Genomic DNA, 26,473 nt, shown 5'->3' with positions numbered 1-26,473 from the left:
TATATAATAATATATTTAATACATCCCATACTATCAGAACCATGTCTTTCTTGTGGATTACCTGAATGTCCTCCAACAGCTCTTGCTTTCGCCGGCGGATATTCTCCAGCTCCTGCTGCTCCGCCGGGGTGAGATCGTCTGGAACTGGACGGAGATAAAAGAGAAGATGAAAGGTTAGCATCGTTAGGCTTATCTGTACACGTCTATTCCTAAAGTATATCCCAGAGGAGTGCTTCAGTGATCCAAAATCTGATTATACTTTCTAATTTCTAATCTTTTTTTTTTTTAAACCAAAAGGTGAATGCAAAGCCGAGGCAAGAAACTTAGAGAGCAGCAGCAGAATGTAACAGGTCTAAATAAAAAAAGCACAACAAAAGATGATTTTATGTAGTAAGAACTGTGTTAATCCATCTTCAGTATAAAGAAATAAATGTTAAATACAAGAAATACTTTAAACCACCACCCAAATTGGGACACAAATCTGCAGCAGTGAGGTGCGATGTTAAGAGTGACAACTGAAAAAGCTCAGAGAAGCTCAGTTGAGCTCTCCAAGTGCTTCTCGTCTTTCTGTCGCTCTCGCAATATGGGCTTATAATTAGCTTGGCCTGTGCCATCAGAAGCGCGTCCCGGTTAAAACACAATGTGCCTGTGCGTGGGTGCTACCTGCACAGAAAGCAGCATCAGCACTCTCTGACCACGGACTCATTTTCAGTGATTTTACTCCTGAGCTGAAGGCGATTCATTTTACTTTTCGCTCTTATGGACACAAGAATGACTTCTCCTTTCTAAAAACAGTATTGCACCAATCGAGGAAGCAGAACTCTACAACTGGGAAATCATTTGAATTTTAATATTGCGAGCATATTTTTTCCTGATTCCAAGCACAAGCCCTGCCCTTTGACCTCTGCTCTTTAGAAACACAGCAACAGAGTTGAAAGGTTAGAGGTCTGGAGCAGAAGCTTGACCCAATGGAACTCCAGAAACATTTAACAAAGCAATGGTTATAAAGTGAGTGCGAAGAATTGTCCAAAACTGAATTCACAGCTTTCCATAAAAACAGACATTCAGTCCCTTTTCCATCAATCCATTAAATGAACTTTTCACCTTTAGTGAAATCTGTAAAGGAGGTTACTTATTTTTAATAACAGGAGGCATGTGAGTCTGAGTACCTTGAGGCAAATACCCATGACATTTACTGGAATGTCTGTTAATGTCTGACTAAAGGATAATAGACAATGGAAGTGAGGACTCAGCTAAGGCCTTTCAGCTGGCGGTTAGGGACCTAAACACAACCATATTTCCTTCCTGAGGCATAAAAGGTTGACCTTTCACACTTCCTACCTTTACAGCATCATCCATAAAACATTTCTCAGTATCCAAGGAAACCAAGGAGTTTGATTTTGCTGATGCAGAGGACTCAACAGGATGTAGAGAAACCAGAACACATCCTATCAAACGGGGCGAGGACGCCTCAGGACAAAAGTCTTATAGCATTTAGACAAGTTCTGTTTCTGGAAACATGACTGTGAAGCCATGCAGCAGTCAGGCACGACACAAGGCAACCACAACATTCCTGACTCAGAAAAAGAATCAAAAACTGAGGAGACTGACAGGAGACGAGCAGCAGAAAAGACTATAATTTGGTTCTGTTGGGGAAGAAAACGATAAAAAGTGAGAATTTGAGGATGAAATGTGTTCAAGACTAAAAGAAAAGGTCTTGAATAAAATCAACCGGACAGACAGTCAATCGGCATAAAATAATCAACATTATAAGGAAAGGAAGAGCCCTTTCTAGAGTGCTTGAGCCATAGATTCTCAGACTGGGGCTTATTTCCCACAACTCAGCAAATGAGGGGAAGCTCATCTAATTAGGTAAGAGCACCGTTCAACTCTTAGTCTGCAAAGTTCTGCACTGACTAGGCAAATAAAAAGCCCCATCTCTAAAAAATAAAGCACAGTAAATAAAACAAAGTGAAAATAAAAAAGCGAGAGACTAACAAGGAAAAATTGAGAAATGAAGAATACACCATGCTGGGATTCATCTTTATTATTTGAATCATGTACTGACAAGGCTGTTTTCCTCATCCCCGTCCAAATCTAAACTGGAGTCTCGAATGCCTCAGACGCAGAAGTGGAAACACTGTCAGCATATCAACAGGGCAAGAAAACACATCATTCAGGTGAACTGTGTGTACTATTGCTGCAGGAATGCACAAAGACCAGGAAGCTGTGACATGAAACTGCATATCCACACCCACTGTGCTCTTTCCCCCACTGTTCCTGGCATTGTGTCAGGAATGTTCGACAACTCGACGTTAGCCAAACTTCTCTTGCAATTTTTTAATAAGTGTAAAGAAAACAAAAACCAAACAAAAACACAAAAAGAAAATATTGGAGATTTACCAATCGCTTGGCAAGTTGTTGAGTTTGTCTAATTTTTAATTGATCGGCAGGTCAAATGCTGAAAAATTCAACCCAATGCAAACTTAAATGGCTGAAAAAACATTTTCAAGCCACACCTGACCTGATAAATAAAATACCATTCCAGGTCTAAACCAGCACAGTAGGCTCACATGATTGGTCAAGGTCTCCTCTGATATGATGCATCATCCTGAAAATCCAAATAAATAAATAAAATTCCTCAAGAGAAGCACACTCTTCCTTCTTTTACTTTGTACAGCAAGTGCTTGCGRTTTTTTTTGTTGTTTTTTTTCCCCCCCTTGATATGCGATTTATTTACAAGTAGAAAGAAAGAAACTGTGTTCCCCAATCAAACTTAAGCTAGCTATTAGTCTTAAGGAAGTTATTGGGTAAGTGCCTGATTGGCTGTTTTTGCACTTTTTCAAAAGGCTGCCTCAGGTTCGCTTCAGATGTGCGTGGAAATATGATTGCTAATTTCCTCCTACTGGAAGTGACTAAACCCTGATTTTCAGAGCGAGTCTGCAATATGCAAATAAAGCTCTGAAGTCTCTWGGTTTCAATCAGAGAACTCCATAAGTCAAACTTACCGTAAGAATAAAAGCAGGGCACTCGTTTTAAGTACTCAATAAGTCCTTAGAAATCAAAAAAAGGTATGTAATAAGTATTCAGTGACTCATTTTACAGTATAATCTGACTTTTATCCCGGTTTTCATTATTTCAGAGTGCTCTTCAAATGTATGCCTCAAAACAGTTAATACAGTTTTCCATTCTAGTAATAAGGATGCTTTCTTCAGCCTTTCTGCACCTTAACTACTGGAAACTGATTTCTTCATCTACTTAAATACGAGCGTCACACMGTCAAATAAGAAAGACCGTATGCCCTAAAGTTTTGCATCTTGGAGTATTTTGAGTGTTCTTAGAAAAAGAGGATCCATTTTTAGTGAGGGCTGGGTCAGCAGAGAGGACTGCGGTGGGTTACATCAAGGGAGATATCAATTATAGCGCCGTCTCCCGCAGCGGGAGAAAGCCACTAATACCCATCCTGATTGCCATCCTGGCAGAGGAGGCAGACGTCTCATTTCCACCCAGATCACAGAAGAATTCTCCTCGGAAAATAAGGAAATTAGAATTCTGCGAGCGGAGAAGATCCCCCCCCCTTCAGCCTCCCACCGCTCCAGATGTGACCCAAATTACGGAGCTCTGCTCATCACGTAAGGTACAAAAATAAATAATTTTGTAAGTAAATAATACTTACAAAATTATCTCTTATATATGCAGCTACCTTGAGTGCTTTTAAAAGTATGTTTAATAAGGTGGGATATGAAAGCAATGGCATTTATAAGTGAAAATGTTTATACTGCAACACTATACCTACATCTGCTGACAGAGCAATTATGCATCGAGAGCCATTTCTGCGACCATGTGTTAGTTAGCTCGCACTCTGATTGCATTTGGATGAAGTGCACAACACAGCAAGCAATCCTCTCCTCACATTAGACAAGCTTTTCTTTCACGTATGTGAGGCTGAATAACATCTTAAAAGGCCTCAGCACACTTTCCATTAGGCTTGATTAGAGCCCTCCATACCATCTCTACCATGCTGCTCAGTCTGCCTCATTAATTAAACATAACAAAAGAACATCAGCTTCTTTTGTTATTTCCTACCAATGTCTCTTCTGGATTTTATTGTAAAATCATTATAGAAGTACAGATGTCGTCTGGTAACGGTTATCGGGACGATTTTTGCCTTCCATGGATCAGAGCTACTCTTATGCTGCATGACGTAAACTTTTGATCAGTTTTCTTTTAAGAAATAATTCAGCAAAATCACGTTTTATATCGACTGCTCACTCACACAGTGTGACATCACCTCTGGTCCCAACATGAGTAATGGATGACAGCAAGACAAGAAAAAAAAAAATTATACTGTATCAATAGAAAAACCAGAATTAAAAAAATATATAAAAATCTGTGCATCTCAAATTAAATCTGTGTAAATAAACTGGGAAAGTACATTTGTACTTTTTATGATCGAAAGGCACCAAGTCCACCAAGTCCACCAGCCAATCGGATCCCTTCGACAAAACAGATTGTTCCGATCGCAGCAAAACACAGACTCCTCTGTGATAAGATTTACTGAATTTAGCTGGAAACAATCAATAGTTCTCATTCGCCATTGCGCAAACATCTGCAGATAACAAGCTGATAAACTCTGGTAGATTTTTTGCTTTTGCAGTTTTTATTGCTCAAGCAAACAAAACAAGATGTGACATTTCATCCGAGACTGAATCTCATTATTAAAGCTAATCCCAAGGGTGCTCACTCATATCCTTAAGATACACACACACAAACATTACTGTTCTAAGAAAGAAGGAATTGCACAGTTTAATGTGATCAACCAAAAGAAATTTGTCATCTTTGACCTTTAGGTTCAAAGATCCAGGAACTGAAAAAATGTATCTGTAATGAAAAGTAGCTTGGATGAAAACTTAGCATCGAACTTGACCTGGCCAGGGTGGGTGTATCTGAGGTGACAGGGGACTGCAGGAGAAGGAGCCCTGTGTTAAGCCAGGGAGGCGTGGGTCAGTGTGTGGCAGGAGAACACGGAGTCAGTGGGAAGATCACAGCTCCTTCTTTGTGTCTGGAAACAGTCACATTCCTCCAGAAAGCTCAAACACAGGATTCGAGTTTCTGTACTTCAACATTAGCATTTCAATTACTTTCTAATGCATTCAAATGAAGACATATCTTTCACTGTTCCAGTGTCTAATCTGGAACAGAGAAGACACTTTCTAAATTCTAAGGAATCGAAGTTAAGAGTTTTACACCTTTCCCATCCCCCCAACTTCATAAAGACAACTGACATCCTCACTGACAGCAACCCGCTGTCCAGTTATTGGCCCGCTGCACCGGTGCTCAATCATCCCAAGCATCAGTGACTGAAGTGCCAACAACAGGCCTTCTCAAACTGCAGCAATCCAGGCTGGAGGATGACAGGACATTCATACAGATAAGTCAAACCACAAGTGGTCAACATGATTTCTGTCCTGGCTTTGCTGCACGGCATGTATCCTCTCTAAAGCTTTATTTATTTAACAAAGTCTAACAGTTAAAGTAAAACAGGTGGTCATAAAAATCTGGACAAGTTCCCACAGACAGACAACATAAACGACATTGTGAAGAGCAGCCCAAGCACAGAAAGAGGTTTCAGTGCAAACCTGAATGAGATGTTCTCCAGTTTCCCTCCTCGGCTCTTCCTTTTACCTCTGGTGATAAAGGAGTCAGATCCTATTGCACAGACATCCTCATCTAGTGGCGGAGGGAAGGAGCCCGCTCCTCCAGGCAGGACCACAGATAATGCTGAGGTTTCACAGCTATCAGCTCTCACAGTGAGCTCGCAGCACGCTGACACTGACACAGTCCATTTGGGAAGGAGGCTTCCTCACATACTTTGCTCCCTCCTCTGCCTCCCCGCTCACGCTTTGCTGTCACCAGCGCCAACATGAAGGCTCCACCCAGTGGTCATTTCGCTCCTTGCCTCCCCGCTCTAGGAAAAGTAACAAGGTCCTAATAAAAAGCTAAACAACTATAATAAATGATAATGGCGCCATGGGTAAAGATATGTAAAAAAAAACAAAAAAAAAGACTTATAATTCCAAAAAAATAAAACTCACACTAAAATAAGAGTAAACAGTAAATCAATCACACGTTAAGAGATAAAATGTTTTTAAATGGTCTAACATTTCAAAGAGTTTATGATGCCATACCTAAATGGTCTTTAGAAGTGAAACAGTCCCAGAGAAACACAGAACTTCCACCATATTTAACAACAGGCATGCACCTCTTTCCCTCATGTTCATCCACTGTTTCACACCAGACCCATCAGTAGTGCTTAATGGCATCTTGGTTTGTTTTGATCAAACCCCACTGGTCCAGTCAAAGTCTCTGTAGCAAACTTGTTTACGTTTGCTGGACCGCCTCCCAAACAGAAGGTTTGCATGCAGATTAAGAGAGTTACTAAGTTTTGCATCTTTTGCTTTCTGGGAAATTGCAAGCTTGATGAAACTCTCTGATTTATAGCGATAAACATTTAACTGCTTTCCTTGAACCATGTTTTCTTTTCCATTTTACGCTCTGTCATATTTATGACTCAAAGGCAACAATTACTAATGAGTTTTCACCTAATGAGTAATTGTTACTAGTGATGTAACAATTACTAATTAGATGTTGGTGGAAAGTCTGATCCATTTAAAGATGCAAAGTCAGAATATTCAAAAAGCAATTAAATTACATTAAATTAGGAATGCCAACACATTTGTCACAATCTGAATGAGGAAGAAGCGGAAATTGTAAATACTAAAGCATAAACTCTGCTCCACAACTAAGTAAGAATAGACATCAAAATATGTTTTCAGGCAAACAACCAAAAATGTCATTTTGTAGACTCTCAGTGAAAGCTCTTCTTAAACCAAAATGTCTGTGCAGGCCTTTAATTTCCTGACCACTCGTCCTCCATCACCACCCACACAGAGCTAAACAACACATTCTGTGCTGGACTCCAACTGGGTGTAAGAAATGACCCCAATGGGAACGTTTCTGCTAAGCAATTGTGCAATGTTCTCAGGAGTCTCTGTCATAGACCAAATTTTTACAGCATGAGTGAGACACTGGCCCCCAGGCGCGCCTGAAGCACGGAGCAGACGTGAACAGACGTGGGAGCTTGCCTCATGTCTGCTTGGAGACGGATGAGTCAAACTGGAGCCCTCTGCTGCGTCGGCTGAACCTCACCGCCTCACAGTGACAGAGCTTCCTCTGTCTGGCGTCAACATGTGGATAGCGTAGTTACAGTTCACACTTAAGGTAGTGTTAACTACCATTATAGCGAGTACTTATGTGGGAAATAACACATCACAGCAGCAGAAGGCTTTCCTCTAAATTACCTCAAAAAACCCATGAAAATAAACAAGCGTCACCAATTCTGAAAACACAAATGATGTCTTTTCACACACAAGCAACTATATCAATAAATAGAAAAAAAATATATGAAATTACATTGTTCAACGCAAGAACTATTATTTAGTTAAGCTGCCACTTTTTGTAGCATCCTTACACTGATTAGGTTTATTTCTGATTGATTTGATTTGCTTATGTTGCTACATCTACTTTTTTTTTTTTTTACAAAGACACCATTTATGTTAGTCAATAAATGAGTTTGTATTATTATTTAAAACTTTGATTAGGTCAAAGTAAGCAAGAGCCCATAGTTATAGTGGTTTAGGTTTAAACATCCCCAGGAATGGCATCAACATGGCAACAAGATGCAGCGGCAAAGATTCAAAACATTATATTAAGACAAATTTAGAAAAAATGACGTGTTCTGCATACTTAATTATTGTTCAGAGGGTCAAAAAAATTAAAAAGAACATTTTCAGTTTTTAATTCCCATTAAAAAAATATTATTCCTCTCGCACAGATTTGTTTTTGCGACCCATGTGTTTTTAGGTTGGTAATCTTTTTTTTTTTTTATCTGCAGGCACCACTGATAGAGATATGACCTATTTGTTTACATTAAACTTTAAAAGACTAACACTGAATAATGTACAACAGGGCTCCTTTATTGGAACTATTTTTTTTTCTTTTGCCTTTTCTTCTTTAGAGATCAAAACGAAAGTCTGAAATCTGAGACAAGGATTTCTAATGTGTTGAGTTCATGTCTGCTTCCTCACTAACCACAAGCACAACATCTAAACTTGGGTGTTTTTACAGTTCCCGTCTCTTTAAAAAACCAACAACCAGCATCTTATAAAAAATCTAAAATGCGTATATTTTATGGCATCTCGTCTTCCAAGTCACAGACATGCTTGAGAATAAGTGGGGGAGAAAGGAGGTGTGTTCAGACAAAACGGACACCAGGACATCTTGTCCCGGCGCGGGACGTCAAAGCTGCTGTGCAGGAATGTGAGGACCGGAGGATGTGAGTGGGTGGGAGCCAGAGCTGGAGAATGTATAGCGAGGCCTGGGAACTGTGCAGCTCCAGTCTAAAGCAAACAGACATAAGGCTCAACTTTCTAAAGCTGCAGCGACTTCATGCCTACAAAAACACACGCACACTCATGGCTATGGACAGTGCAGTAAAGCTTCATTTAATAATCTGCTGTTTAATTTGCATTAACTGTTTTCTATGGAGGCTTGCTCTATGTTATCCCTCAAAAGCGGAAGCGTTGCTGCTTCCCACAATGCCTTCTTTTGTCCCACTGATGCCGTTAGCCTCGATTTTTATCAGGGGACATCCTATTGTCAACATCCTCCTGTCCGTTAGTCACACACACGTCCTACAACCCATGATGTGAAAGCTGGAAGATTAGTTTTAGTCAACGTGAAGCACCGCTGTACATGGTTTCAGTTTGTATCCTTCTTGCTTTTCTCTAGAAGTTTTCACCCACACACAAAATGCCGAAAGTCATTTCCTGTTGAGGCCATTGTCAAACTCCTGGCTTCCTGTTTGTGCACCGCTCTTTTTAGTTTGTTGTGGAGGAGTAAAAGTTTAAATCACAGGAGAGCATATTACAAAAAATGTTCTCTCCCGATGGCAAAAATCACGTGCGTACTGAAAAATAATAAGCAAAAACAAAAGACTGCAGAATCACCACAAAGTAGCCACACAGCTCAGGTGATAAACAAAATGCATTGTTTCTATATCCCGTCTTTGGCCTGAAATTGTTTGCAAAACAAATAAAAAAAATCTTATTCACAAAGAATAATTTTTTATGCAACAATGTACAAATTGTATAGTTTCAAAAATCTAAAATGTCTCAGAAAAAATCAGTTTCAGCCTAACCAAACCATAATCCAGTACATTTGTATTTGATGAACACACCTCCAGATACTTTCAATCTAGTTTCTGCCAAGCGCTATTTTGAATCTATGGGCTGTAACAASAATGATAACAAAGGTCTTACAGGAAAGACATAATTAGAGGCGTGTCTCTACCTGCTGCAGACAAACCTGAAAGTCACACTCATCAGCTCTGAGACCAATGAGTGACATAATGAACAGCAGCAAAAAGAACCAAGAAAGAACATATTCACATTTTCACAGCACTGAAATACTTCAAAATGTTGTTTAGCATTAATATGCTGTGTGACAAATGACTAGAAGTTCAGGAATGTTTAGGAATGTTTGGAGAGGGGACGATAAAGCCTGTTATCCCAACTAGATGAATCATTAGAGAAATTCATTCATTTAATCAAGCTTGGACTTGTCCCACTGGCACAATAGTTTCTAGGATATTTTATACATAAGATTACAAATAACAAGGGGTGTAACGGTTATGCTTAAATCATGGTTTGGAACATAAAAAGGCCTAATTAAACCCAAAACGTATCATCATAATAAATCGTTTTAAATAACTTTGCCTTAATTTGAAGAGCAATTGAAGGTGGTACAGAATTGAATAACTTGTCTTATAGCGGAAATACAAAACGGAGAGGTTATAAAATGTTAGGGAAGTGTTGACCTGATGTGACTCGGCGTGAAAACTAAATGGCTTGTTGAGAAGCCAGTGTTTGGTGGTATCTCAGGTTTCCGAAACTATCAGATGAAGCACGGGAAGTATTTAGTCCACAAACCAGCAGACAAAAATGATATAGACTCTTTGTGTATTTATCACTTAACCTATAACCCTCATGCTAAACTGTGCACTGGTGACTAAAAATAACCTACTTGTTCTGAGAATCATCATAACCTCTTGTTCTTTCCATTAGTTTGGTGTGAATACTAGCCAACTGAGATTCACAGCTTGTCAATGCATTGACAGAAACAACATAATAAAAACTGCAAAAACAAAACAAAAAAAAAAACATTTCCAGACTTTACCAATATAAAATAACATCTTAAAAAGTAATTAAAGGACCTATTTTCAGATTATTGTAAACCAACTTTTACAACAGGGTAAAAATAGAGTGGATATTATGAGCCATCTGTTGTTTTGTACAAGAAAATATAGCAGGGAATAAAGACATTTAGTAACTATGACTGCTGCCAGTTTGTGTTATTTTATGCTTGCATAAGGCTTTCATGACACTAAACATTTGAATTTCTCGCATGTACTCCAAACACAAGATGTTGATTTAAACACACCTACATCTGACTGTAAAACAGACCGAAACACATGACAGCATTTGAGTCCTGAATGTATCCTCTTTGTCAACAGTGCAGGAAACCAAGTAAGGATTAGGCTCCCAAACAAGAAACTAACAACATTTTCCTTCCCTGTCCATTAAATCCATTTCCCACTATGGTGGAGAGTGGAGGAGGTAAGCCACAAGATGCAGAAAAAAGGCAGAAATGTGATTATAGGGAGATGATGAAGATTATCAAACTACCAGGGCATTAGTGCCAGCTACAGTGCACGGTACCACAGGACCCATTAGAGCTTTCAGCTCCGTTTATTAGAACACCATTAGAGACAACTAGTTTAACCCCCCGACCACCCACTTTAAAGTGGCAGAGACAAATGAACTCAACGGGAATCGACCGCTCCTCTCATTGGTTTGGCTGCGACTATATAAAAAGAGACAGCTGTATGTGTGTGCCAGCCTGGTTCACCGAGGAAGGGTAGTGTAAGACCAGGAGAACAAAAGGCCAGCAGCTTCGACCCGGATCAGTCAGAGGTTCGCTATTATCCAACGTGATTAACAGTGACGCAAGTCATGGCTGCTAATTATTAATGTTGCCAGGCTAAAACCAAGCCAAGGAGATGAAAGAGGCCTTCTGTCTCATACCGAGGAGCAACCCACTCACTCATTATGGTGACACAATAACACAGCATGAAAGAATGTTGTGTAAAAGCTTTACAACCCAAATGTTGCAATATTAACAGTCTATATATTCCATAGGCTTATAGTAAAACCATGTTAAAACAACATTGACTGTTACATTTAGGAGAAGCTTAGTCCCACCAGTTGCTGTGCATTCAGGAAACAATGCTGTGGATAAACTAAAAGAAAACCAATAGATATTAAAAGTGTCTGCTCATGTGGAAAAAAATTGCACTCGTCATTGTTAGACAATAACAAGACGATGCTTTACCCAGAATCATGAATAAATCATGAACATAAACAAGAACATGTATGTTTTAGCGGAAAACAAGAACATAAAGGCACAGAGAACATTACGGCAGATTATTTACATTTTTGAGCTTTTAAATGGCTAAAACAGAGAATATTAACACTATTAAATAACGTGGAAGGACTGTGTAAAAAGTGGAAGAGAAACAGAAGAAAGTCAGCAGACATTATTCACATGTATTTATGAACATACGACCTCACACAATTATGACTTTAAATTGACATGTAGGGTTTTTAGAGGTGCCATAAAGACATTCTTGCGACCGAAAATGTTGCTCTATTACATTTTTTTTTTTTACTCACCGACTCCTTCTTCCGACTTTAACACCATGCTGCTCTGTCAGCAAGTCCKCGTCCGCAGAGAAAAAAGTTTCTGGAGGCTTTCGAGAGCAAAAACTTTTACTMCTAACCACTACCGATAGATTTACGAGTCTTGAAAGTTTTTTAAGTAACAGATAAATAGCGTAAGATAAAGCGAAGTGAAAGCCTGTTCGTAGTAAGAACCGTACCGCCGTCAGACCAAAGRGAGTGGTTTCAAGGTACTAGACGGACTTTTACCAGCCCTTCCCTCGTCAACCGAGACCAGGCGTTTGTTTTGCGCCAAGTCAAATGAACAGTCAAAGCACAACACTTCCTGTCGGGCTTTTCACAATGAAAGCGTACGCATTAATTCAGGGAAATGCCTTTGCTAGAGCAGCAGACATAAGACATCGCACTGAAAATAYATACAAAAAACCCAAATGCACAGTACGGACAATACAAATACGCAAAAGAGAAGCACACTAATATTTAGTTTAATAACAAAMGTTATGTAAAATTAGAAGGACTGTGTATTAAGTAATAATATTCAATTAATTGCATTATAATGAGTTTGATCATTTCAATTTGCATGATTGTTTTTTCTTGTTTCTCTGTCTTTCCAACTAGCCTCTGTTTCTGAAGGACAGTTTTGCTTAGAGACTAAGGTCTCTGAAACAACAAATTTTATTTGTTGTTTCGATGTTTTGTTTATTTATTTGATAATTTTTAAAATGTCTTCCAGTTCCAGTGTTAAATGTTCATTAGAAATTAAAGTTTATTGATCTTTGAGAGAGTGTACTTGCATTATTATACCATTACCATTATATTATCACAATAACTTCTGGGGTAATTTATTGTCCATCAAAATTTATTATTGACATAAATTAATGTGAATGGATTAAATTATATAGCCCCTTTCCAGTCAGACTGGAAAGGAACTACATAAAAGTACTCAACGTACTTACAGTGCAGCTATATTCACTTATTCACACTCACATTATAAACACGTAMATTTTTAGATTTGTGAGTTTGCACATTTCCCTTCTGTAGCAATACATACAGACCAATTGGTTACGGAATTCATACTCTTACTTTGAAGGGCAAACAAAACTTCCGGTTTCAGTGTCTTTTCTGGCACAGATAGAAACCAGTAGACTGGTTATGTGCTTGATCTGTTACTCTATCTCCACTATACTATCGCTTGCAGACGCACGTACACACGCATATGTGCACAGATCTGTTGTTGGGAGAGGACTGATAGGGGGCAGGGAGAGAATAAATGACACACACACACACACACACACACACTCTCTCTCTTCTGCAGAACTCATATTTGGGCTCTCCACTAAACCACATCCGTAAAGCAGAAATCTGTGCCTTCAGACTTTCACCTCGGAAACAAAAGTAAGAAAATAGCATCGAAATTTGTTCAGACAAATATAAAACTTGTAACCGTTTCTGAACACCTGTTGAATYAAATTACTTTTATGCACAAATTATAGAAGCCACCTGCATTTTTGTTTTTGTTTTTTACTTTCCCCATAAACTCAATGGACATGAGCCTATATGAAATAAACAWAGTTTTGGTCATATAAGATATAAATCACAAAAAATACAGCATATTTTACACTACTTAAAATCMATCYTTATCAAAGACACTACTCTAGMWACCATATTAAACTGTTTCACATTTTGACCAACCAAAATACTTTAATATATTTTACTATGTGTGAACAACAAACACAAAACAGGCATTACCTGTGAAGTTGAAGGGCAATGATTCATGGTTTTGAAAGTCATAAAAATCTGAGTGTGTTGCATTTGTGTTTAGTGCTCTTCAGTATGGTAACCCAAAATGGTGGTCAAACCGCCAACTGCCCTCAGAAGTAAATAGTTAATACTTCTGTGTTCAATTTAATGTCCAGCTGTTCAGCAAAGTCCTCAAAAGTTTGGTAAAGAACATCAAGTTGCAGAGATACACRGCTCAGGTGGGAAATGCCGTCAAAAGGACAGGACAAATATTAGTTGGTCACTCCACAACATTGGATATTTGGGTGGCAGCCAGAAAACCATAAGAAATATCATTTGCAAAATGCCATTCTCCATATAGAATACAAAGCAAAATGGGGAATAAAGGTCAGTCTGGTCATTTGAGACCAAACATTCCAGTGATAAATGGTAAAGGGTTTTTTTTCCCTTCAAGATGGAAATTTCTTGTCTGAACTAGAAAAAATTGAGGCCTTTCTTTTCTTTTTAATGAAATAAAATAAATCAGTTTGTCATTTGGATAACAGACTAGCATCTGCACCAGCTGGTGCTCTCAAATAAAAAAAAAAAGCCTGTCTCTACCTGTTGATTAAAACAAGAGGAATGCAGCTCACCAGCCTGAGTGAGGCCAGGTAGAGGCAGACAACCTCTCTGTCCTGCATTTATTGCCCTCTTTCTTGAAATTGTATTTATTCATTTGTGTCCTGTAAAAACAGCTTTGGCAAACATTATGGTGGGTTTGGTCATCTTGCAGTGTCACATCAGAAAGAAAGTACAAAGTTCCTCCTTTTGCATTGTTGATTTTATTGATCTGCTTTTAAAGATGTACCTGTTTTTGAATATAGTCCTCCAACTTCTCCATGCTATCTTTGCTCCAGACTCCTTATCTWCAAGATGTGACYGATGCAGCTGTGTGCTGCAACCTCTACAGCTGACAATGCTGTCTGTGTGAAAACAAACTCCTTCACACAAAGTTTCCATTCATTGTTGCTAGTTCATGCATGCCCCCAAGCAATGCTGCACAGATGGGCCTAAACCCCAGAACAAATGAAACCAGAGAGCTGTTTGACCTTCACATGAGAAGATCAGGAGTTAATTATAAACACACAAAGTTTACTGTCTTCTGCTTCTTCGTGAAGAGTAAATGTGACGTTAACAGAGTGTTTATGCAAACATTCAATCATCGTCATTCTGCATTGTCAGGCAAAAAGGGTTTTATTTCCAAGCACGTAAAATGATGTAGTTTGCAAACAATCTTTGCATTTTATTYGTATTAAGGGTTGTTTTTTGTTTTATTGAAGGAACAGCCATCCTATATTTTAATAAACTGCATGCTAATTAATTTTGAAATAAATATCTTACCAACAACTTTTACTGCTAAACCCGAGGGTTTCTTTTTTCTTTGGATTATAACTGTTACCACAAACAACTCATTGTCATTATGTTACGGTGCAACATAATGACACTTTGGAGCAATCCAGCGTGAATGTACAAAACATAGATTCCCACACAAACACTAGTCACATTCAAATTAAAAGAATACATGAAAAACAATAGATGATGCTGATAATGATGATGAGTTTAACGGGRAAAAMAAACAAACAAACAAATGTAAAATCAGAAAGATTCAATTTTGGTGGGGGGGGTTTCTGCTAAGAATTTTTGACTGATAATTTGTAGGCTTGTTTTTAACCCTCAACATTAAACAGAAAGATRCAAACAGCGCCCTCTGCTGATCATTTTTTATTAACTGCGAAATGTACACCCCTGGTATATTTTGTAATATTTTCTGTTCAGTAGTTTTTTAGTTGTTTTTGTTTTTCTTTGTATTTGTAAACAAACATATTCATAAAAAATTWAAAATAAAAACATTTTACTTAATTGTTCACATTGTTTTATGACATTTCAGCTGAATAAACGAATATATAAAATTATAAAAATAATCAGAATGTATTTATCCATTTGTTTTTTTTCATTATTACTGGTTTTTGACCATTTTTCTTTAGAAGAAAAACAATTTGTTGTAACACTAAAAGACAACAGTCAAGTTGTGTAACAACGACCTTCATTTTGTTAGGAAACAATTGGACACTGCATGCTCTTGGGAAATTATATATATGTTTTGGAAATATATTTTACTCTTATCAAAATAAAAACATATAAATTTAATTTATTTTATTTTTAATTTATTTTCTCATATGGAGGACCGTAATACATCCTACAAACAAAATGTATGTAAAGAAAATCTGCAGAGCAGCAAAGCAAAGACCAATGATGACACACAAAAAGAAAACAGTTTGCATGGCAAACATTAGCTCTGCCTRTAGCTTCGCTGCCCTCCACATGCCTCACCACAYGAGCTGATTTTGAAACCACCGCTCTCAGTTCATAGGTGCAGTAATAAGACCTTTGGATCAATGTAACCTATAATTTTGTGCATGTGTGTGTGTGAGGGGAGGGGGTGATCCTGAAACAAGAGATGTTCTAACCCCAGTATCACATTTCTAATGATGGCACAAGAGTAGAAAAGCACTTTGTGGGTGGCCAATCACATCACGGTTACACAATGTGTATTGAATGGCACACCTTTTAGCAGATGCTACCTGCCTTGTACAAACATACAAAAATACTTATGATGAAATCAGCCTAAACAAACTTTTGCAAAAGGATGTAGAATGCAGAGAGCAGAAAGTCTCAAGTAAATGAGAGCAGCATTGTATTGGGCGTAAAAGTCAAAGCAATAAGCAGAATAAAAACATGAGAACACATCTTTAAAATACAATACATGAGTTTCACTAAGAAATAGGCCTTTTGCTTCTATGTTCATCATACACCATTAATCAGGTCAGGAATGTCAACGGAAAACCAATCATTTTTACAGACATACCTATTGCTGAGTATCGAGCTGTTTGGGCCAACTTCATCTGTTTCAAGATTCCCACACATTCCTGCTGGAGGCGCCTCAGTGCCAGACTCTGCCTCACTCGCTATCTGAAACGTATCAGACTGTGTGCTAACAGAAGAAGACAGATCTTCGCTCTGAGGAAGCAAAACACATGTGATCTGTCCATTTACATTAGATATTTCCTTTACTCTATCCCAGTGCACGCATTTACTAATTAATTATCCTTACTACATATTTAAATAATAGGAACTGTGGAAATTTTATCTGCATAAATCATGCTCTGGACACCTTAAAAAGGGATGAAATTAAACTTTACTCAGTTGTTGCTTTCATCAAACAACAACTAGAAAACACCATTATGTTTCTGTGGAAATGCTGTTTAGTTTACATCACACAGGAGGCTGTAGTTTACTTTTGACAACACATCCAAACAAGCTACTTCTACAGTTTATTTGTAATTTAGTGTCATGAACATTAGCATTGCTAACTGCTAACTGAGTGCTAACTGAGGCCTGAGATAATAATAATTGTTTTTTTTTTTTTGGTAATTCACCCTAATTTAAACTTAGGGTGAATTTGCTAAGAAATTCACTCTGGAAGCTATGTTGAATATATTCCACCCAATAAGGAAAATTTTCACTGTAGAAAAAATGACTCCAAATTGTTTTGCATTCGCTTTACAACCACTTTATGACGTCTCTGTCTTGGTATTATGTTAGCAAATACCTGTTCGATTCAGAGTAAACTTCTGCTTTTATAAACAGGCGTAAACCTGTTGATGATTAGTTTATTATGCGCATAAATTAGTTGCAGCTTGCTGATGCTTCTGTTTCAATACCCATGCCTTTTTGTTTTTTTCTTTTTTTTTTTTGGCTTAACGGATGACGACAGTGTGAATTCAGTGTGTGCTTTTTCAAATTTGGGTCCAGATTTAAATAAATAGATATTCCTTACTTTAGTTTGAGGCCAGCTGTACGGCTCAAGAAATTACACCTACACAAAAATGAACACATCAATACATATTTTTTTTTATATCTTAAGTGCAAGCAATACTTTTAAAATCCTGAGAAGCAAAGAAAATAGACAAACACACCGAGTACAATGGCAGTAAAAAGATGACAAAACATCAAGAAGAAGACCTAAACAAAACCTTTCAGAGAACGACCACAAGCTTGAAATACAGCCGGCAACAACTGACATCACCACATGCTCCTTTGCGACAAGCTGATCTGGCAGAAATTTCTGAACACTCGCTGCATCTGACAGACTTGTGTGAGTCTCCATACAGATCAGTGTCCTCAGCTGCCCCCAGAGTCGGCACTCTAATAGGCTCCCCGCCAGAGTCTCAGCAAATGTTTCACAGTGCACCTGTCTCACAGCCCAGATGGTGACTGTGTCGTTATTAGTCAGCGAAATTATTAATATATCTGTTGCACGGGACGCGATGCCCAATATCAGCATGCTGAGTCACGTAATCCCTCTGATGGTTGGTCTGACATTTGCATCTGGGAAGAGGAGTGATACGCTAAAACACTTTCCAAAAAAAAAAGATGGGAGATGAGGTCATTTTTAGGTCAGTAAAAAAAAATTCTTAAAACATAATAATGGTATTTAAATAGAAACTGTTGTGGCCTGAAGATGCATAAATGCATCTGCAACACTGGGTCATTTATTAGCAAAAATTATATGGAAAAAGTGTTCAAATAAATAGATTTTGTATTACAGTTGCATGCTCTATAAAAAAAATCTGCTCATTTCCCTTATGCCTTTGTATATTTAACCCTGTTTTTGTTGAAGCCATAGCATGAGGTCATCCAGTTAAAGTAATCTTCTAGAAATCTTCACACAGGAACTACAATAAAAAATAGATATTCAAATCACTTTATAAAAGAAGACTAAGCTATTTGTCTAAGCTAAGCTAGGATTGAAGTGGTTGTGTGCATTGTTACATTACGAAGAAAAATGGTGAAGCTTCAGTACATCATCCCATCTTTGAAAAACGGGAGTGCCAGCATCATGTTGTGTGGTTGACACGCTTCAGGAGAGATCAATGAACTTCACAAATAGGACATATCAGAAAGAAAGAACTTTATTTGAAAATCTGGAAGGAAAGAAATGGGTCTTTCAAGTGGAAAATCAGCCCAAGCGTAAGTAAGTGAACTACAACTTGACTTAGTGTTTTGGAATCACCACAAAGCTCTGATCCACTGAAAATTTCAAGGCAGCCCTAACAAAGGTGTGTAAGAAAAATGGTTACAAACTTGACTACGTTGCACCACTTCTGTCAGAAGGAACCCTGATTTAATATCAGATACCGGGAAAAAATGTAAAGGGATTATGTAAATACCAGAAGCTCACATCTTTCAATTTCATAAGCTTTCACAAAGGACATGGAAATTCAGCTCAACTCAGTTCTTAAGCAAAAAAAAAAAAGAAAGGAAAAAAAACCCCAGATGACATCTCCGTCAAATATCCAAAGCTAGAAAAAAAAAAAAAAAAAACCCCTCTCCTCACATACCCGGCGCTGCTGATTCAGGCCTTTTGAAATCACACAGACAGCACCCCTCCCCGCCCAGTACGCACTCCATCAGCTGATTCGCCACAACAACCCGACAACAAACCTGCTGCAGTCACGACAACAAACAGTTTAAACGCTCCCAGCGGAAAACCTGCAGTGACCTGGAAGGCAGTTGCGACACTAAACGACGTAGCTGACACGGCAGCAGGCACATCCGCCTCGTCACCATCCAGTTCTGGGCATTACCACATGATGGGGAAGTGGCTTCAAGTCCAGCAAAAGAATATTTTTTTTCAAAGAGAATAACAGATATTTTCTTTTGTGTTTTGCTGTTTACATCCGTGGCGAGTATTAGCTGTACATGATGTCAACATGACTGTGGAGATTAGTAGTAAAAACATCACCTCACGCTCTTTAAGTAAGTGTGCACAGGGTTAAATCGTGACAACAGGATTAAGTTACCAGAATCTCCTTCTATTTTTGTCTGACCGTTTGCTTCCATCTCCAGGGAAGTTGTGTGTTCGTGCCAGCGGTAAAGCGGACAAGCCTGAACCGTCAATTAGCTGCTCGTCTAATTGTTGAGTGCTCAGGACAATGTTACTGTGATATGCACTTTTCTAAATCCTGTTCTGATGTCAATTTACCTGGAGGCGTCTTCACAGCTGGGCACAAGAACGTCTGAAGGCTGGACACACATAGCTCGCTCACCGTCCCCATGGCCTCAGAGAGGGATTCTGTATCTGTGTGTGAAGTCGCCGTTAGTAGCCGAGCTGCTCCTTCGACACGCCGCTCAGCTCGGTGAAAAGGGGAAGTTCAGAAAACCTTCAATCCACACTGTGGCTGTTGACAGTAACTCCTTGTCATAGAGAGACTCCCAACTGTTTCCCTGAGTGGCTTTGCTTCACTTAATCCCCGAGTCGGATGACTTCTCTGCCCTCCCTTGCGAAAAAATAAAAATCTCTCACACTCACCAACTTTCTCTTCCCCTTTGATTAGAATGTGCAACTTGCTGGGATGCTGAAATCACTTCTGCTTTCTCCCTCTTCCCCCTTTTTATGTTACATGTCTTCGCCTCAGCTGTTCTCTCTCTCGCTCTCAGTCTCTCTCTCTCCCCTTCTCAGCTCTCTGTTGCTGCTTGGTATACAGGACTATACTCTATCAGTCAGTCCTGTGTCACACTCCCCACACTGAAGACTCAAATGGAAAAACATGCACGACCTTCGCTATGAACTGTCAGCAGCTAGTCCAAGCAGATTTTGATTTCAGTCTTTGGCCTCTGCGGTTTTTCTCATTTTCTTGATCTCAAAAAGCTGTATTCACCTCTAAAAGTAACGAAAGCTTCGAGATATGAATCGCACAGGCAATCACACAGTCATACAGCAACGCAAACGGTGTTTATAATCACGAAACAATTTGGCGTGTTTACTCACTTCACTTTACTCTTTGGCTGGCATTATTTTTCCTGCCACTCTGAATCAGCCTGCTTGTCAGTCGCACAAACCATCCCCGACACCTGAACACATGCTTCTCTCTCTGCCATTAATCAATTCATCAACTCATCCCTCTTTGTCAATCACGCTTGTTTCAAGGGCGACACAGCATCGACTTGGTTTAGGCAGCCATTACTGAAAGCAGCTTTTTATCATATTTTTTTGTACAGTGTGCACGAGTGTGCCAACTGTTGTCGCCCCTGTTTCATCGCCAGAGGTCCAAATGCTTCAGTTTGACCCTGGCATGAACTGCAATGGCTGCTTTTAATGCTTACAGCTGCACATCACCCAGAGGTACGACACACAGAGGAGTCAGCACTAAGGCACATTCCAGTTTTATTTAGGGTGAATATTTTCTGCTTGAGCTTCAAAAGACACTCTCAGCAGATAGATGTGAATAGATGGTGGGTCTATTCACGGATCCACATATTAATACTTTAAAAACCTTAGCGAGAGTCCAAAAGACAAGCAACAGTGCCTTGCAAAACTGACCAAGTCTGAAAATTCTGTATTTTAATCGAGCCTCTTTTACTCCTAAATGGTGTAGCCAATTGCCTTGAGAAGTCACTTAATCTGCACATTGAGTCCTGCTGTGTATAATATTAATAAAGCTGTTTTGTGAATGCCACCGAGGTTTGCAACATCAAGACCACACCAGAAAGGTCAAGAATAAAGATGTGGAGAAGTTGAAAACATTATAGCACTAAAAATTGACCAAAACAACGGCCTTCCACCTAAACAGGACTGGCAAGGAGAATATTGATCAGAGAAGCAGCTGAAACTCTGGAAATGCTATGGTTGGCAAAAAAATGTATCTCCCTGAACACACCATCTCCATGTTAAAACCTGGTGGTGGTCGCATCATGTCGTGGAGGGGGTTTTCTTCAGAAAAGACAAAGCTGGTCAGACAGGGATAAGGTTAAATACACAGTAAAGAAATTGAAGAAATGCAGTTGAGAAGCATATTTGATTTTAATTTCCAATTCATCATTATGTTTTACCTTGTCTTAGCTAATCACATAAAATCCCAATCATAACTTTTTGACAAATGGCTGTTTTGATGCACTGGACACTGAGACATTGTTTTCCCAGAACTGCATCATCTACAATAGACAGAGATAAAATAAAAATAAAAATAAAAAAAAATATGCATAAACTTCTATTTATATGTTTCATTAGGTCTTGTTTTTACAGGTACCGGTAAAAGGAATGGAGTAAAATGCATCGCAAACCAATACGCCTGGAATTTGACAGATATTTGATACAGCCACACCTCAGTGATTCATGTGCTGTCGCACTAAGAGACAAACATCATCGTTTTCGACATGAGCGCGGTGACAGAGGTGTGATTTCCTGCATGTATGCAGAGCGTGAAGGCCACACAAAGCCAAGCAGCACATGCCACCAAGTGGACAAAATATGCCATAGCAACACTTTTGTTTCCATTACAACAGCAACGCTGACATGTTTCTGGAGCCTAGCAGACGACGTTTCCTCATGTCTAATAATATTGGGATGGATATGGATATGTCCCCTAGAGGTTCTTCACGCAGGAGGAGAACTTTTCCTCGCTGAATATAAAACACACAGAGAGCTCCACTGATCTGTGTTGGAGGAACTCCCACACATCAGTCAAATGCTAACACCACCTCGGCTGACTAACAACTGGCCGACAGGAGGCTGATTCAGCCCCGCTGCAAATGCATTCAACTGAATATAACACTTACAACAGCTATTGATTATGATCAAAGAAAACAAGAGTATGTGGTTTAAACTTTAGCTATTGGTGTGAGATTTACTGTGGTGTTTATTTTTTTAGGAAGAAGTCCCTTTTAAATCTGGTTTAATAAGTGGAGTTCTTAAAAGCACTCAGGTTTATTTTTAGAGTTTTATCTGATCTGATTTGAGGAGATTTGACAGAATGTCTGAAGCTGCAATTCTTTTTGAATCTTTTTTGGGGGTTTTTCAAAAGATGTGTCACAAAAAAAAAAAATTCACAGATGTGATATATTTTTAGAAATGCTTCAAAGATTAGAAGAACGTATCAGTAATGCATTGTCTTGCAAAAAGTACTCGTACTACTTGAACATTCACATAACAGCAATAAACTTCAGTGGATTTTACTTGGCTTTTATGAGATGGACTAACACAGAGAATGGAATAATTGTGACATAAAAAGGAAAATGATGAAGAGTTTCAAAACTATTCTTTGTGTAAAAAGTCATTTGAGCAGGTAACAGTAAAAATAGTATGCTGACAGAAAACTAAAACACCTAACACACCAGTCTCACTGTAGAAAATAAGAAAATAGTGGTGGCATCAACATGCTGGGGGGGGATACACAGAAGTTTCTTGTTAGGAGGTGACAAAACATGAAAGGATTCAAGAATGCATTTGAAAGAACTGGGTATCATATAGAGTGCATCATAATATATAGATTATTACATCTCACCTTGTCAATCACATTGCAGATAAGGATCAAACACAGAGAGGCAGAGAGAAGACACCCATAACCGCATTTACCACACCTACCTGCAAATGTGGAGCTCCACGCCTGTGAACTGATGCACCATTTCCTTTGTACGTACACATTCTATCATACAAAGAGAAATGGGGCAGAACTGACAGGTGCAGGTAAGATGGCAAAACGCAAAGAAAAGATAAAGCCACTTTGACAGCGAGCAGCTGAAAGCCTTTGAAGAGAGTCTCACAAACAGAGCTGCACCCTGATGAATTCAGAGGGAGAAGTGGGCGTGGGGGGGGGGTTAGGGCAAAGGCACCGAGCCACATCGGCAGGGCAGGACAGGACATCAAACAACATCTACAACTTCAGACGCGCAAATGTGTGGTGTAAGTCTAACATAAAGTACAAGAAAACCTGTGAGGCTTGGCAGTCGCATGCTTTCTTTTATAGAGACAGAAGCGATGACATGACTTGCACTTTGTGCCTTCGCGTTCACAGTTTGACAGGCACAGTGACTAATGTCCTTTCACYTTCACCTCACACTTTTGCTGGTCATTATAGAATTGTTAACTAATTCATTAGATGCTTTGCCAATAGAAAAGACATGAAGAAAAGGAGCGCCTGCAAAAGCAATCTCAATGCAACCTTTTCCTAAAGCCACAGGAAAAAAAACCACAATCTACACTTGGAATAAGTTCACATGCACTCCTTAACGCATTAAAAACAACACATTTCATCTTAATTTAGCAATAGGTTTCTATACTGCCAGCTGTTGTTTTCCTCCCGTCCTCCTGTCAACACTGCATCTAAAGAAATCCTGCAATGAGGCCACTGCCAGAGCTTCTATTTTGAGAAGCACCAAGCTCAGAGAAACTCTAAATAGCTAAATAATTGACATGATGCTCAATCACAGCCTTCACTGAGCCGTCCTGCTACCTCACCTCATCGAGGCCTGRCATCATCAGACAGGTCATCTCATAAAATGAAGTCAGGACTTTCCAGTAAAACATTGGTGACAGCATCACCGAAGGCTATGTCATCCTTTCATGCCCTGTGAATGATCAGCGTGAGTTCAGATGAGCAGGGAAGCAACTTTTAAGCCGTGTTTGCGCCGTGCTGTCAGAGCTGCGGCGTGATGCTCAATAATTCAGCATGCAGATCTTTTTATGTYTCAGTGGCTGTGCATTCCACAGAGGCCACCTGTTTTAAGGGAAGCTTATGACGGGCTACTGTATAAACACACGCACTGAAATCCACTGCGGATAACGAGACTTCTGGTTTGARCATTTCTTAGTACACATCACCAACGCGCACAGCTTTATGGACTGTGGCATTTCTGACTGGCACCGCATACCACGCACATAGCTGTCAGAAACATGCATTAGATTAGWATATGCATCAAAGCTGAAAGCCAAAGTGTCAAAGACAAACCGTGACTCTCCCCCTCCATTCCTGGTGGTCCTGATGCTGCCGTGGGGCGTCACTGACCGGGGGATGCCGCTCTCTGTCGCGCCCGGAGCGGATCCAAACACCTGCCTCCCCTGCTCTGTTACTTCCTTCTTCCTTCCAGCCCTGCTCGTCTCGCTGCTGTCCTCCCTCAGCCTCCTCCGGCAGCAACCTTGAGATCCAAGTTCACCGAAATCTTTTTTTYCCCCCCCTTCTTCTTTACTTCTGTTGCTGTTACATTTGCCTCGCTGCCACTCTGTTTTCAGACTGAGATATGCGTGTTTTGTCCGGTGTTGGGTGCTCGCCGATCCGCCTCCTCACTCGGGAGGAACCGGGCCACATGCTGGGCCCCTCCCACCCCAGATGTGATGTCACGGTCCAACTCACCTTTAACTTTTCTCAACACTTAAATGCATCGCAGAGCATCTCTGCATGCATAATGCAAATTAAAGTATTTTTGTATGGCAAGCGAATGCTTTTTAAAAATGTTTTATGAGTACGTTTCATTTAAAAAAACCCCACAAAACTATTTTTACATTAGTGTTCTGTAATTCTTTAACATGCTTTTTTTTTTTAAATAAATTGAGCAGTCCGTAAAAGTTTCCGTATAACTTATTTTGTGCCGCTTCGTCACACACGAATATACATTTTTGAATACACAACTACTGTGACTTAATGCAGATTTTTTGTGTTCGACAGATGGATATTTACGTATTAGCATAGAAAATAACTAATCAGAGCAATTTTATTTTTGATCTTGGTATGACAATTTGCCACAAACACACATTTTCTAAACTCATCTGTTAGTCAGTGTCTAATGACATCACCATGGGATGACGGCATGTGAAGTCTTAGAAAATCAAACCGAGTTGTAATTTTGATACTGCAAATAGAAATACAGTAAAAGTATCCTACTGTAAGACAAAACATGGTGACATTGCTGTAAAACTAAATTACTCAAGAAAAAAATTCAAGACTGTATGCAAGCTATATTTATAGCTTGCATACATATAAATATAAAAGTGTATTAATAGAAATAAAAAAAAAACAACTCACAAAAGTCACCACTTTATTGCACCTTTTTACTTAAATGTATTGTGGTAAGAGCTTCTTTCATTATGAAAGTTCCCATTCCTGGTCAGAAAAAAAATTTACGGTGCAAAACACAGAATCGTTGCAAACATTCACGCTAAATGTTCCTCTGTGCCTCTTTGAGAGTCATAGCCTACGTTATGATTTCACAGTTGACAAAAAATGTCCTACAGAAGTTAAGACCGCTTCAACCTCTCCTGCTCTGTATACAGACTACAGTGACAGAGGAGAACTTGCATGAAAACAGGTTAAGTCTTATACACAAACACATTGCAGGTAAATTCTCAAGTCAACATCCATCAACTGAGTATTAGCACATTAAAGATCTTTCTTTTCTTCTTTAAATTAGATATTTATAACATTAAATCCTATAGGTGTTGTAGCCAATTCAAGGCAACATCTCTAAAATGAAAAGAAATGCATGGGCAAATCTTTACAGCATTTAAGGGTARYACAGGTAGCACAAGACGGACTGTACAGTCTTCTACGTTGGCAAAGCGTTTTCATAGAACAGGTTTTTCTACGCGTTTGTGCCCCCCACCCCAACAGTACCCCAATTTGAAGTCGTTTGTATAAAACAGTTTCTACAAGATGTACAGGATGCAAACGTGGTGGTCCAGGTAGAATGGTTGCACTGAAATGAAACAGGAGGAGGAAGGCAGGTGGATCTGGACACAGGGTTGACATGGGATACAWGAGGTCCGGGTTCCTGAGTCTCAGCCCAGTTTTTACATGACTGGCGTGATGGTCACAAAATTGCATAGAGATAAAAAGAAATGATCACATCCAATTCTGATGCAGTCTCTAAAATAAAATACAAAAGTGATACTTATTGTGGGAGAGTTGTTGTAGAGAATGAGAAGGTTCCATTTCCACACCCGAGGCCTCCGGACAAAACAACCGAGATGCTCAGTTTTAGAAGAAAAATTAAACTTGATCAAA

General features: G+C 39.2%; 1 protein-coding gene across 5 annotated transcripts in view; it reads right to left on the bottom strand.

The window, feature by feature from the left end:
- The window catches only part of cyth1a (cytohesin 1a), a 38,105-nt gene extending 13,361 nt beyond the window's left edge, over window positions 1-24,744 (bottom strand). The window contains exons 1-2 of one of the 5 annotated variants that reach the window (XM_008416204.2): window positions 24,425-24,744; window positions 62-144 (exon numbers count right to left, since the gene is read on the bottom strand). In XM_008416204.2, the coding sequence (XP_008414426.1) occupies window positions 62-144; window positions 24,425-24,443 (102 nt within the window). In that variant the 5' untranslated portion in view covers window positions 24,444-24,744. Of the gene's footprint in view, window positions 1-61; window positions 145-5,639; window positions 5,839-11,852; window positions 12,144-19,683; window positions 20,141-24,424 lie in introns of those variants that run through there. The other 4 variants (XM_017306360.1, XM_008416203.2, XM_008416205.2 and 1 more) reach the window with 4 other exon arrangements.
- Between the last annotated feature and the right edge of the window lie 1,729 nt (window positions 24,745-26,473).

The sequence above is a fragment of the Poecilia reticulata genome, linkage group LG8 (assembly GCF_000633615.1).
Source record: "Poecilia reticulata strain Guanapo linkage group LG8, Guppy_female_1.0+MT, whole genome shotgun sequence".
Classification (NCBI taxonomy): Eukaryota; Metazoa; Chordata; class Actinopteri; order Cyprinodontiformes; family Poeciliidae; genus Poecilia; species Poecilia reticulata.
This window is presented reverse-complemented; position numbering and strand designations above follow the sequence as displayed.